The sequence below is a fragment of the Tamandua tetradactyla genome, chromosome 16 (genome assembly GCF_023851605.1).
Source record: "Tamandua tetradactyla isolate mTamTet1 chromosome 16, mTamTet1.pri, whole genome shotgun sequence".
In the NCBI taxonomy this organism is placed as follows: Eukaryota; Metazoa; Chordata; class Mammalia; order Pilosa; family Myrmecophagidae; genus Tamandua; species Tamandua tetradactyla.
In genome coordinates, this window is record NC_135342.1 from 2,873,239 (window position 1) to 2,887,568 (window position 14,330).

The 14,330-nt window shown below is 38.8% G+C and overlaps 2 protein-coding genes across 11 annotated transcripts in view; one reads left to right on the forward strand and one right to left on the reverse strand.

The window, feature by feature from the left end:
- The window catches only part of ZNF582 (zinc finger protein 582), a 50,260-nt gene extending 38,921 nt beyond the window's left edge, over positions 1 to 11,339 (reverse strand). For 6 of the 10 annotated variants that reach the window (XR_013163247.1, XM_077130657.1, XM_077130652.1 and 3 more), the window contains exons 1-3: positions 11,204 to 11,339; positions 8,317 to 8,443; positions 7,944 to 8,039 (exon numbers count right to left, since the gene is read on the reverse strand). Coding sequence is in view for 7 of the 10 variants with exons in the window: in XM_077130657.1 (XP_076986772.1) it covers positions 7,944 to 8,039; positions 8,317 to 8,443; positions 11,204 to 11,320 (340 nt within the window). In the remaining 3 variants the exon portion in view is untranslated. Of the gene's footprint in view, positions 1 to 2,629; positions 2,769 to 5,525; positions 5,895 to 7,943; positions 8,040 to 8,316; positions 8,444 to 9,668; positions 9,755 to 11,203 lie in introns of those variants that run through there. The other 4 variants (XR_013163245.1, XR_013163246.1, XM_077130653.1 and 1 more) reach the window with 3 other exon arrangements.
- A 74-nt stretch (positions 11,340 to 11,413) lies between these two features.
- The window catches only part of ZNF583 (zinc finger protein 583), a 31,719-nt gene continuing 28,802 nt past the window's right edge, over positions 11,414 to 14,330 (forward strand). The window contains exon 1 of the mRNA XM_077130640.1: positions 11,414 to 11,487. The gene's annotated coding sequence lies outside the window, so the exon portion shown is untranslated. The remainder of the gene's footprint in view (positions 11,488 to 14,330) is intronic.

Here is a 14,330-nt window from a genome sequence, read left to right on the forward strand (position 1 = left end):
TTTGTTTATGAATTCAGGTAAGTTTAAACATGGTGTATTTTTAAGGACTCTTTTGGATGTAAGTGACAGAAGGTCCAACTCAAACTGGATGGGACATAAATGTGGGATGGCTGGCTTTTTTATGACTAAAGGGCTAGGGAAAGTTGGACATGGAGACTGCAGAAGGTGCCATCAAGACCCAATCTCTGCAATTAGGTGAATGAACCTTGAGGACATTATGTTGAGTGAAATAAGCCAGAAATGAAAGGACAAATATTGCAAGGCTCGCTGATATAAACTAACTATAATGAGCAAATGCTGAGAATTGAATTCAAGTGTATAAGTTACCAAGGGATAGAAGGTGGGCCTCTACATCCGGGCAATTGAGGACTAAGGAGTGTAGAATACTCAATAAGGCTTATTGTAAATGTTCCTAGATTGTAAGCTCTTAGAGCAGTCACATCTATTCCTGAGTTTTAACTGTTATTTCTAAATTCTCAGAGCCAAACTCTTTCTGTATAACCTGGTATTTCCCTGGAATTTTGGGTATTTATATGACATCTGAGACTAAGAGTTAGAATTCTGCAGCTCTGAAAGCCAGCATTACTCCATACAGCAACTATTAAAGAAATTGAAAAAGAGATCAGACGTCAGTTAAACATATAAATGAAAATGACTTGGTTCGGATTAAGGTAAATCAGAATATAGGACAAAGGATGATATTGACTGTATTTTAAAACTTCAACTTCTGTGTAAGATCAAATGAAGAGACATTTATTTGGTACAAAATGTATATGTTCTGTACCACACTATCTAATTTAACCCATATCATCAGTTTGTTTAAACAACCAAATTCATGGAACCTAGAGCAGGGAATGAGTTTTTTTGTTTGTTTGTTTTTAAATATTTTTATTGACAATTCTTTGCACACATACAGTCCATACATGGTTTATAATCAGTAGTTCACTATATCATCATGTAGTTGTATATTCATCACCATGATGATTTTTAGAACGTTTGCATCACTCCAGAAAAAGAAATAAAAACTTATGCATCCCATATCCCTTACCCCTCCCTCCCATTGACCACTAGTATTTCCATCTACTCAATATTTTTTTTACCCCTTATCCCCCCTATTATTATTATTTTTTTTTATTCTGTATTTTTTTACTCATCTGGTCGTATGCTAGATAAAAGCAGCATCAGACACAAGGTTTTCACAATCTCACAATCACATTGTAAAAGTCCTATCATTATATAATCATCTTCAAGAATCAAAGCTACTGGAACTCAGCTCAACAGTTTCAAGTACTAGGGAATGAGATCTTGTTATTCTGTACAGGTTAAGGTAATACACTGATACATCCCAGAGATTTGTGGGCAGAAAATAAAGTATTTGCGAAAATACTGGGAAAAAATATAGAAATATTAAATTTCCCCACTTTGGGAATTATTGATATTCTCACAAGCATTAGGAACTCCCAATTTAATAACTCTAACCCTCAATCTTGAGGCTTGCTGTGACAAAACTTACTTCTGCAGTGGTGAAGCTAAACCTACTTATAATTATTCCTAAGAGTCACCCCCAGAGAACCTCTTTTATGGCTGAGATGTGGCTTCTCTAAGCCAAAATTGCAAATAAACTCACTACCCTCCCCTCTACGTGGGACATGACTTCCAGGGGTCTAAGTCTGCCTGGCAATGTGGGACGTGACTCCCAGGGATCAGCCTGGCCCTGGCATCATGGGATTGAAAATGCCTTCTTGGCCAAAAGAGGAATAAGAGGAGAAACAGTTTCAGTGGCTTAGCGATTTCAAAAAGAGTCAGATCATTCTGGAGGTTATTCTTATGCATTATATAGATATTCTTTTTTAGTTTCTAGTATTTTAGAATAACTAGAAAGAAATACCTGAAACTGTTGAGCTGTGATCCAGTAGACTTGATTCTTGATGATGACTATGTAACTTTTGTGGTGTGACCATGTGATTGTGAAAATCTTGTGATTGACACTCCCTTTATCCAGTGTATGAACAGATGAGTAATAAAGACAAAAAATAATAATGGGGAATAAAGGGTATAGGAAGTTTTGGGTTTTCTTTTCTTTTTTATGTTTTAGAGTAATGAAAATGTTCTAAAATTGATTGAGGTGATGAATGTACAACTATAGGATGATACTATGAGCCACTGACTATACACTTTGGATAAATATATGGTATGCGAATATATCTCAATAAAATTTCATTAAAAAATGAGTATTATATATACACTAGAAGAAAAAGAGATATTAGTGTCTTTGATTTTGTTTCTTTGTTTAACAACTAGAAGACAGCAATGAAGTTTATTTCTAATTAATGTTTTTTTCAAAGCACAATTGGCAGTTTATATATGACAGTAATAATTTAGAAACAATAACAACCCAAAACCTACATATAAAAGTTTTATATAAAGTTTGTCTCCAAGATATTTCATTGGAGTTAAGAAATTGATTCAAATGTTTAAAAAGGAAAAAAAAATATTCACCACACTAAAAAGTTTTTTTGTTTTGTTTTTTCTATTGGATGACTGTTTTTCTTTATAAAGGTAGTCAGCACTCATCAGATTGGTAGGTATGTCTAGGATAGACTCCTCCCAGAAACTGAATTAAACTTACTCAAGTTAAAGCAGTAGATACTGAAAGAACATCTTGCAATACTCTAATGAAGCAGGAGATGGAACTCTGGTATCTTTTGGTTCACAGAAACAGGTTCTTGAGATTCAACATCCAAATCTGAGAATTATTGACTCAATGACTGTGAAATACCATAAAGTGTTTTTAGTAAAAACCCATAGAGAAAAAAATGTATCAGCAAAGCTTTGTCTTAATTCTCATTAGGTATTTAACTTTGCAGAACCATCCTTACTAGATGGGCCCACAAGTAATTATTTGTAATTTCAAAACCATGATAAAATATCATTAGATTTCTTGTCTCTTAAGAGACCTAACAGCATTATCTTTATTAGAATCAATACTTTGAGCTGTAAAAAATAATGAATGGTTAATTCTTTACTGGAATATAACCAAGAAATCATTTTAAATTCATTTTAAACTACTAAAAATGTTTACTTGAATTTGACAGGTTTAAATGCTAGAAATCAATGTACCTTTAACTTTGTCAGCACTGCTCATGCCCAATACTAAGCTGTTTACAGGCTCTTCTGCCCAGACTTTTAGTACAAAAGGAATCTCTTGGGCTGATAAATAAGATAGCTCATTCTTCTTCTACTTCAATATTGCTCATGACTTTACCATTCCTAAGAATATAGCTATTTCTGAATGATTTAACTTGCAAGGATTTTTAATATATAAAAGTATTTAAAATGACATATACTAAGGAATTCTTGGGGAGTCCATTAACAAAACTATTCTTCAGTATTGGAGCAATTATCTTTTCCATTCTCTCTCCACTTCCATTCCTCCATTATCTCATTCCTTTTAGTGGGAAGAGGTTGGGATCATAATCTATACACCCTGAATGAGCTATTATTTTTGTTTATTTGTTTTCTTTTGCTTAAGCAGGCACTAGGAATCGAACCTAGGTCTCCGGCATGGCAGGCAAGGACTCTGCTTGCTGAGCCACCGTGGCCCACCAGATCTATTATCTTCTAAATGTAATGACCCCTTGTCTTTGTAATGGGAGAGCTAAAACAGGAAAAAAAAGTAAAACAACATACTAACTTCCTTCCCACTTGAATCTCTTCTCTATCATACCCCTACATTTCTTATTACTCTAGACATTTTTTTTTTTTTTTTACTCTAGACATTTTTATGCTGCTACTTTTATGAACTGAATATTCTGAATATCTAACTTTACTTACTTTGTGTGTTAATAACATTTTGAATGTGTACCCATGCATATTGAACCACTAAATTATGACTGTCCACTTGTAGCTAGACAATTTCTTATCAGTTGACTCGTTTGACTATTCATGTGAGGTTTGCTAGCCTTATATTTATGTACATGGTGGTAAATTATCTATATTTATGTTAAATAACTGACCTTTATTTGATTTGTTAAACTTTCAAAACAAAAATGTGCCTATTAAAAAAAATTATGGTGGCAACGTGGGACAGGAATCCTGGAATGTGCTGAGACTCAGCATCAAGGGATTGAGAAAACCCCTAGAATGAGCTGAGACTCAGCATCAGGGGATTGAGAAAATCTTCTCGACCAAAAGGGGGAAGAGTGAAACAAGACAAAATAAAGTGTCAATGGCTTAGAGATTCCAAACAGAGTCGAGAGGTTATCCTGGAGGTTATTCTTACACATTAAATAGATATCACCTTGTCAGTCAAGATGTAGTGGCGAGGCTGGAGGGAATTGGCCTGAAAATGTGGAGCTGTGTTCCTGTAGCCATGTTTTTTGAAGATGATTGTATAATGTGACTGTGTGATTGTGAAAACCATGTGTCTGATGCTCCTTTAATCTACCTTATCAGTAGATGAGTAAAACATCTGGAATAAAGATGAATGATAAGAGGAACAAATGTTAAAATAAATTTAGAGTAAAATGCTGGTGATCGGTGAGGGGGAGGGGTGGGGGTATGGTATGTATGAATTTTTTTTCTGTTTTTTTATTTCTTTTTCTGAATAGATGCAAATGTTCCAAGAAATGATCATGATGATGAATATGCAACTATGTGATGATATTGTGAATTACTGATTATATATGTAGAACAGAATGATCAAAAGAATGTTTGCATTTGGTGTTTTTTGGTATTTTAAAAATTAAAAAATTAATAAAATAAATAAACAAGAGGGGGAACAAATGTTAAAATAAATTTAGTAGATTGAAATGCTGGTGATTGGTGAAGGGGAGGGGTAAGGAGTATGGTATGTTTGAATTTTCTTCTGTCTTCTTTTTATTGCTTTTTCTGAATTGATGCAGATGTTCTAAGAAATGATCATGATGATGAATATACAACTATGTGACGATAGTGTGAGTTATTGATTATATAACAAGAATGGAATGATCATATGATAAGAATGTGTTTGTATGTAGTTATGTATAATAAATAAAAAATAAATAAATAAAAAGAAAGGGGGTAAGGAGTATGGTATGTATGAATTTTTTTCTGTTGTCTTTTTATTTCTCTTTCTGAATTGATGCAAATGTTCTAAGAAATGATCATGATGATGAATATGCAACTGTGCGATGATATTGTGAGTTACTGATTATATATGTAGAATGGAATGATCATATGTCAAGAATGTTTGTGTTTCTCTGTTGTCATATTTTTAAAAAATAATTATAAAAATTAATAAAAAAATAAAAAATAAAAGGACATATTAGGGTATAAGAAAATAATGGACTATAGACTGTAAGTTTCATATCAACGTTAAAATTCTTGACTTTAATAACTGCACTTCAGCTGATTTTGTAGGTGAATATCCTCATTCTTAAAAACTGCCATGGTAGTATTAAGAGTTCAAGGAACATGACATATACAACCTATATTCAAATGTTCTGAAAATGGACTGATAAATGGAGAAACAGATAGATGGATAGATAGATGGATTGACATTATGGAGAGATAGATAGAATATGGCATATTCTATGGCAAATGTGGCAAAATGTTAAAACTGGTGAATCTGGGTATCTGGGAGGATGGGGCATGTTGTATTTCTCTGAATAGAATTTGTAGTATTTTTGCAACTGTACTGTAAGTTTGAAAGTATTTCAAAGTTAAAGTAACAACAACCTCACAATGACATACCACTTGATACCTACTTGGATGGGTATAACTTTTAAAAAGTGGGAAATAAGTGTCGGCAAGGATGCAGGGAAACTGGAACTCTGGTACATTGCTGGTGAGGATGTCAAATGGTGCTGCTGCTATGGAAAATGGTTTGGCAGCTCCTCAAAAAGTGAGTTGGCCTGGGAGGAAGAAGAAGGAGTGAGAGGCACTGGAAGAAGGGGGGCCAGAGCGGTGGCGCAGAAGTGTGCATGAGTGTTGCTTTGGCAAGAGGAGAAAAGAAGACATAAGCTATTAAATACAGTGACATGTGGGGAGGAGATGTGGCACCACTTATTGACTTGTGAAGTCCACATACAATGGAACGATAGTCTTAATGAGAACATATGGTGATGGGGCAACCGAATTCAACGATGCAGTGTGCTGCCCACTGCTGAACTAAGGAGAGAACTGGTTACCCTTCTTGGTTTCAGAGACTACTGGCTCTTCTCTGGTAGAAAAGGTATTAAGATAAAAAGTCCTTCTGAACAGCACATAAAGAACAAGGATACAAAAATGAAGGCTATCTTGAAGTTACAGAAACACAAGGATATAAGTCTTGAAGCAAGACTAAAGGAAGTGTGGAGAAAACTGAAGGGAGGGCACTCAGACTATTAATGGAGAGCTGTTACATGTACAGAGCTAATACATGTGAATATTTTAACAGCATGCAGCCATCTCAGTGTTTGTCTCTTTTAATATGAGAATTTTTACTGCTAATGTGAATGGATATCTCTGTAATAGCCATCATAATGAGCAAATCACTGAACCATTTCTAAACATAATTCCCTAATAGTGCAATGTTTGGACTGCTGTGGTAATAACATCTTTTTTTTTCACTTGGGCAGGCACCAGGAATTGAACCTGGGTCTCCAGCACAGCAGGTGAGAACTCTGCCTGCTGAGTCACCGTGGCCCACCTGGTAATAGCATCTTTTAATTCTAAAAGCATACCCAATGGATACAGAATACACTGTGAAATATATATATACATATTTATTATGCCATATATAGATATACATACTGGTTTCTATAAAAATCTATCATGGAATAGTATCAATTTCATGGAAGCAACTTTATTATTATTATTATTATTATTTTTACATATGTTGCCTTTGGGTGATAGTGTGATATATTAAAAACATATTTGACTAGTTGTGTGCATAATGTTAATTTACAGTCTGACTCTCCTGATATACCTCTATTCTTAGTCTTTCCTTTCCCTACCCCTCATCCCAACAGAAATAAAATACTGGATATGAAAACTTGCTTTAGATATGTGAAAAGCATGAAAAAAAATTTTTATAATGTACACAGTAAAAATAAATATTTAAGTTAGAGGCTGATCAGAACTATAGTTTGCTGTATTTGTGTTAACAACGTGAATACCTCGATTTTGTATAAGTTATTCACAGTGAGGCTGGAGGTGGCAAGGCCACAGAAAAGGGAACCATGCCAAGTTACCTGTCCAGTCTTATTGGATGTGTTAACTTAGAGGTGCCTAATCAATGTCCAGTGGGAATGTTGAGAAGGCAGTTGGATATAGATAATTGGAGTTTAAGGGAAAAGTTAAAGGTGAAGATATTAATTTGTGCTGTTCACCAAAGCTCTGTAATGATGGCAGTGTTTAGTACCTGTGCTATTTAAAACAGCAGCCACCAGCCACAATGTGGCTACCAGCATTTAAAAAAAATGTGCTGAGTGCAAATGAGATACTGAGTTATTAAATTTATTTAATTTTCATTAATTTAAATTTAAATGACCACATGTGGCTAGTGACTCTGTATTGGCCAATCAATCAGCATGAATGATATTCACAGTGTTGTAACAGAGAAGATCTATGGGGAATGCAAAAAAACAGAGAAAATAAGAGGCCCAGGGCTGTGTGTTGGGTGTGCCAATGTTTAGAGCAGATAAAGAACATCTGCCAAAGGAGGCTGAGGAGTGTTTAATGAGGCAGGTAGAACACCAAAAGAGAGTGATGGCATACATATACAGAAAGGTCTCAGGTAGGAAGGAGCAACCACTTTTGTCAACTGCTAATGACAAGCTGAGGAAGATGGTGACTGAAGACCTGAACTCTGAATCTGGCAGCTCTGAGGGAAAATTTTCTAACTCAAAGGTCCTGCTTCTCCACTAACCGGCTGGACTGTTATCTGCGTGGCTTCCCCTTCCCACTAATGCCTCACTCACCTGGGCACAGACCTCCTGCTATCCCACTTTCCACCATCCAGGGCTCTTTTCCTTGCTCCAAGAAGGAGATCACATCAGGTTTGGAAATGGGGACGCCTGGATATGAGAAAAACATGCAACCTGATTACAGTGTGGGGGCTGCAGAATTCAAATCCAGTACTTGGGCACTGAACAGGAGAGACAGTTGCAGGAAGGGTCATTTGGAGGTCGCTGAAGGGTTGGGAAAATTAGCATGAGCTGAAGGGGCTGCTCTTTAATCACTCAAAAAGGGCCAAGTCAGGACCAGTCAGGAAACTGAAAGGTACCCAGAAATTGACAACAGAAGAGACATCACTGAGGACACTCTCCAAACTAATGACCCAGTACACCTTACCCAGTGAGGCCAGGTTGCTGAAGGTTTCCAACATCACATCTCTGTACAGATCCCTCTGAGGAGGAGCGAGCTCTCCCCATTCTTCTTGGGAGAAGACTACCGCCACATCACTGAACAGCACTGACTCCTGGAACAACAACCATGAATACTATATGTGTATCTCAAGGAAATGTTTCACAATGGGATGACAGGGAACAGATTAGGTCTTTGTAGGAAGGGTGGATGGTAAATAAGAAGGCTGGGGTTGGAGCTTCCTGGTGTAAGTGGGTGATAAGAAGGAAACAGGCATGAGTAAAACAAAATGTTCAAATATTCTTGAACATTCCTTTTTATTACAAACCAAAAGCTCTCGTACGCTGTCCTAGGGTGAAAATTTAAGTGCACCTAATGGAGTGTTCCCAATCCTAAGAAACAGTGTATTTATAAAGCACATTGTCCACTCTGTGCTTAGCATATAATAAATACTCATTAACACGAGACCTATCATTTCTACCTTTAGGGAGTACCAAAGAACAACCGACTTTCCCCAAATATTTTATAAAATTTTTGTCTTAGAAATTAAGGTTTCACACAGGTTAAGAATATCTTGAGGACAATGTCAGAACAGATCACAAACGTTTTTCCTTGTGAGAAAAAAACTGAATGAAGATAACTTTTATTAATGATTTTTTTTTAATTAAGTGAAAAGAATGGCAACCATTCTCTTATTTTGCAACCAATGACTGGATCAGATCTCTAAGGCTCTTCCAAGCTCTGACCACCCAGTTTCTGAACAGTTCATCTAGGTGCTCTTCTCACTTGGCTATCATCCACCTCCACCCACCTCCAGCTCTGCACTTCTTGAAGGAAGTTGATGAAGAATGGTCCACAATCAAATACTCTGTTCAACTTCAAAACTGGACCTCAATTCTGGCATCTAATCTCTCATGGATTCCTAGATAAGCCCCAATCATACCCCCATCTTCAAACCCACCCAAATCAGATCTCACTACACACTGAAATTAAGACCAAACAATAACACTTCCCACGTGCAAACTCTCATAAGTACTTATCTCCATCTCCTCAAACCTCAGTTCCTAGGAGGGAAGCTCTCATTTTCCTCTAAAGAAACGGATTTTAGCCCCATCTGGTCTCCTGACAGAAGATCAAGCCATCAGGAGATGGAAATGTACAGAATGAATCCATGGGTAATGGTCAGAGAGAAGGGGTTACTTGGAACTGGGAGAGGGTACTAGCTGCCTGATCCTTTTATTTCCTCAAATAAGAGCCTCTGAGAACCAGATTCCTTAATGGCACCCAGATGGGATGTTTCAGGATTAGGAAAGCAAATATTTATATGATATTAAACTCACAATGGACATGACTTTTGGAATTTCAAGGGTTGACGAGTCTTCTTCTTGGTTCCTATCTTGGAGGACAGACTCCTGATGTGGCAGAGCTGGGGAGTGGGGGAGGGGGAAAGAGTAAACATGAGAGGCCAGGATTGCCTCACAGCCCCCAGAATGCCAAAATTACAACTCGTATCCTTTTGCCCCCCACCCACCACTAATTAGAGAGAGTTGGGACAAATTGTGATCCTCATCCAGTCCAAGGAAACCAAGCTTTAGCTCCTGCAAGGAGACCAGGGACAGGGGGCCTTTTCTCTCCCATTTCTCCTAAGTACCCAGAGATTCCATCTCATTGCTCATTCTCAGGCCAGGGAGCATACAGGACTTACCTGATCCACACAGGCCAACCCCTGGATAAAGTCTTCTCAGAATAAGCCTGTTTAATTCCCATCCCCAAATTTAACACCTTCAGAACTCTCCCTGGATGTTTTCCCAACTTCCAAATTTATAAAGGGCCCCACAGCCCAATAAAAAGTCTCTTGGATACCACTGTGTGGACCCTGCCTTGAATCAAGTGAACTGGGGATGCAGTGCACAAAGATGTATGCACAATAATATCCTTTAAAGAACAGAACTAAAAATTAGCACATAATTGTCCACAAGAAGGCAAGTGGTGGAATCATTTTTAGCATAGCCATATAGTGAAATGCCAAGTAACTATCAAATACGATGTTGGGCAACATTAATTGAGGAGGAAAGATAATCACAACTGGAGACTTTGTACAATGTGAGAAAATTCGGCAAAAAGAGGCCAAATCAAGCCCACCCCACTGACACGTGGGCTAAAACCAAAGAAAATGGAACAGAAAACATCTTAGTATTAAAGTAATATCACAATCACCTTCTCGAGTTCATCAAATAGTAGTATTTTGTAAAGGTGCTTAAGCCAGCGCCTGGGGAATCACAAATATTTAATTCTAAATAATATGTAAATGTAATAATCACAAATGTTGCATAACATTCAATCATTTATTATAGCCATTTTTATAAGCATTATTTGTATTAAGTGTGTAATATTCTATTTCACGGAACAGGATGATTTACTCAACCATCTCCACTGTGGAGACGTGGACTTTGAACAAGATAATCTAAAATGTTGCCACGTATAAAAGTCATTGCTTCTATGCTAGTGGTTCTAAATCTTTTGGGATCTTGCAACTTTTTGAGGATCTCTGGGAACACGACTTCGTCCCAGAATTATAAAAACAAAACAAACAAAAGAAGCAGGCATGCAAAACGTCCCCTTACACTTTCGGTGGGCTAGGGACCCCAACATGCACCCCAGAAGTCCACGGTCCCTCCCAGCCCGGACGCGGACAGGGGGCGTCAACGGGCACGCGCCGCGGGGGCCGACGGGATACGTAGTCCAAGGACGCGAAAGCGGCGGACCGACGCTCGGGCGGGACGTCCCAGTTCTCCCCAGGCCCGAGGCCGGCTCGGCTGCGGCACCGGCCCCCGCACTGGCTCCGGATTACCTCGCAAGCTCCGGAACCGCTCACCTGCCGCCTCTTTGGGTCCAGATCCCGCCGCGATCGCGGCCTCCGCAGCCCAGGGTGCAGGGATTCCTCGAGGCCGGCGGACTCGCCGCCGGGAGCCGGAAGATGGCGGAGGCGCATCTCGCACCGTCGTCGCGGCCTCGCGATTGGGCCGGCGTCGCGGTGTCTTCTGGGAAACGTAGTCTCGGCGGCGCGCGGCGGCGCGCGGCGGCGGGCGGGTCCGCAGGAGGGAGCTGAGGGCCGGGCTTCGCCGGCGAGGTGGTCGCGGCGGCGGGAGCCGGACTTGGGTAGGAACTTCTGTGTGTGACTGTGCACGTTTGAGGTCGATTTCGGAACACGGCTCGTTTGTGTGACTGTGCGACAGTGTGTCTGTGTGAGGATGTTTCTCAGGTGTAAAGCCGCCACTGCTGTGGGCAGCCCATTTTTACCAGACTGTTAGGACGGAGAAATAGCCTTGAGTTTATCTGGTAACTAGCTGAAAACTTTATTTCTGTGTGGACGTAAATGTGGATTTGGAATCAAGGAGAATGCAAAATTTAAAAAAGCTTTAAATAAAATGTCAAGGGGTTTCCTGCAGTCCCAAACCGCCCTCTGTTGCGCACGAACCGGTCTCCTCCGGACTGGTGGCGAAGTGTGGGAAAACCCGAGCCTGGCTGGCCCGCGGTGGGCGGTGGGCGGTGGGTGCCCCCGGGGCGCGTGGCCTGGGGGCAGGTCAGGCTGTGTTGAGAGCTGCCCGTCCTAAGCGGCACAGTTTGTCCCAGATGCAGGCCCAGTGTTCAGAGCGCCTGTCTCTTGGGTACCCGTTCCCCGCAGACTCGTAGACTTTATGACCTCTATGGGGTGGCAGTTAAGAGTGTGAACTCTGGGGGTGGGTGGGGGGCAGTGGGGACTCTGGAGCTCCATCGCCTGAGTTCCAGTCCAGTATGCTTCAGTTTCCTTATTTGAGAACGAAGATGATAATGGTACGTACCTCCTTGAGCTGTTGGAAGGACCAGATGAGTTAATGCATGGAAAATGTTGCAGCCTCTTCTGAAAACATGATGAGATGAAGTTAATGCTTTCTGTCTCTCAAGATGCTTTTTCCTACCTATACTGCCTCTTTAGACGCTTTTCAGAAGGTAGAGACAGCATTTCCCTTGCAGGGACAATAATGTGGAAAGCACTCATTTTAGAGTGAGACAGCTGTGGGTGCAAATACCTACCTGGCAATTTACTAGTCCTTTAATGCCAATCTCGTTTTTTTTGATCCATAAAACGGAGGCATGAAATTTTGGGCTTGCATCTTTGTGCTGATGATCAAAATGGAATCATGTAATAAAATCAAAGCTCAGAGCTTAGGTGTTTCTGATTACTGACATTGAGACAACTTTAAATAAGGGTGGTTGGCTTTCATTCTATGAACCTACAATTCAAGGAGAAAGAGTTGTAAATTTGTCCTGTCTAGCTCAATTCATAGTACAGGTCAGTGCTATGAGTTGGAGATCAGAGGGGAGCTGCAAAAAGTAATTATCTTTTCTACATTCACTGATCCTGGGAAGGGTTGACTGACTCAGGTTTCCCTCTGACAGCCCAATATATGTATCTGTACGTGTGTATGTGTGCACATTTGTGAGTATTTGCATGTGGAGGAAAGGAGTGAAGAAACCTACCTGGTACAAAGTCAGCCTTCTCTCAGAGTACCTTTCTGCTGCACCATTTCTGCCTTTTCAGAATTCTGTTCTGGAGAGAAATTAAGAAATTGATGAAATGGCCGCTTCAATTCTGAGAATTTTACTGTGAGTGTAAAAGAATTCTATTAAGTTATTTCTCTGTCATTTGAAGAACTATGTACATTCAACAAATGATTTTTTTATTAATTAATGGAAAAAAAAGAAATTAACCCAACATTTAGAAATCATACCATTCTACATATGCAATCAGTAATTCTTAACATCATCACATAGATGCATGATCATCGTTTCTTAGTACATTTGCATCAGTTTAGAAGAACTAGCAACACAACCGAAAAAGATATAGAATGTTAATATAGAGAAAAAAATGAAAGTAATAATAGTAAAAACAAAACAAAACAAAACAAAACAAAAACCTATAGCTCGGATGCAGCTTCATTCAGTGTTTTAACATGATTACTTTACAATTAGGTATTATTGTGCTGTCCATTTTTGAGTTTTTGTATCTAGTCCTGTTGCACAGTCTGTATCCCTTCAGCTCCAATTACCCATTATCTTACCCTGTTTCTAAGTCCTGCTGGACTCTGTTACCAATGACATATTCCAAATTTATTCTCGAATGTCGGTTCACATCAGTGGGACCATACAGTATTTGTCCTTTAGTTTTTGGCTAGACTCACTCAGCATAATGTTCTCTATGTCCATCCATGTTATTACATGCTTCATAAGTTCATCCTGTCTTAAAGCTGTATAATATTCCATCGTATGTATATACCACAGTTTGTTTAGCCACTCGTCTGTTGATGGACATTTTGGCTGTTTCCATCTCTTTGCAATTGTAAATAACGCTGGTATAAACAACAAATGATTTTTTAGAAAATCAGATTCCATAGAAATATGTGATAATTGCAAAAAAGGGTTAGAAAATACTCATAAACAGTAAAGAATAAATTAAATATTGTTCATAATCCCACATTCTAGAAATAATCACAGTTAAAATTTGTGGCATTATTTTCCAAGCTTATTCTACCTAGTTCTTTACTTTTCTATTTATCTTTCTATTTTTATATTATATATTTTAAAAGGAGTACATGCAACATAGTCTAAAAAAAATTGCTTTTCCTAACTGAAATTAATCATGAACGTATTTCAGGTATTGAAAATCTGTCTGTAATTAAATTTTCTGGGCTCTCCCATTCCACCCTCTGTGTCGGCCCTTACATTAGTGTTATATCAGTTTAATTAGGCTCTTTTATCTTGCCTCCTCTCCAACTATCCTACCCTTGCTATATCCCAACCACACTGACCTCCTTACTTTCCTTGAACAAGCCAGGCAAGTGCCAACTGTCCTTCTGCCTGGAATACTCTTCTCTGTTTATCTGCTTGACAACTGTCCTCACTTCTTTCAAGTTTTGGCTCAGGTTTCAGCTTAAGGACTCTGACCATCCTATATAAAATTT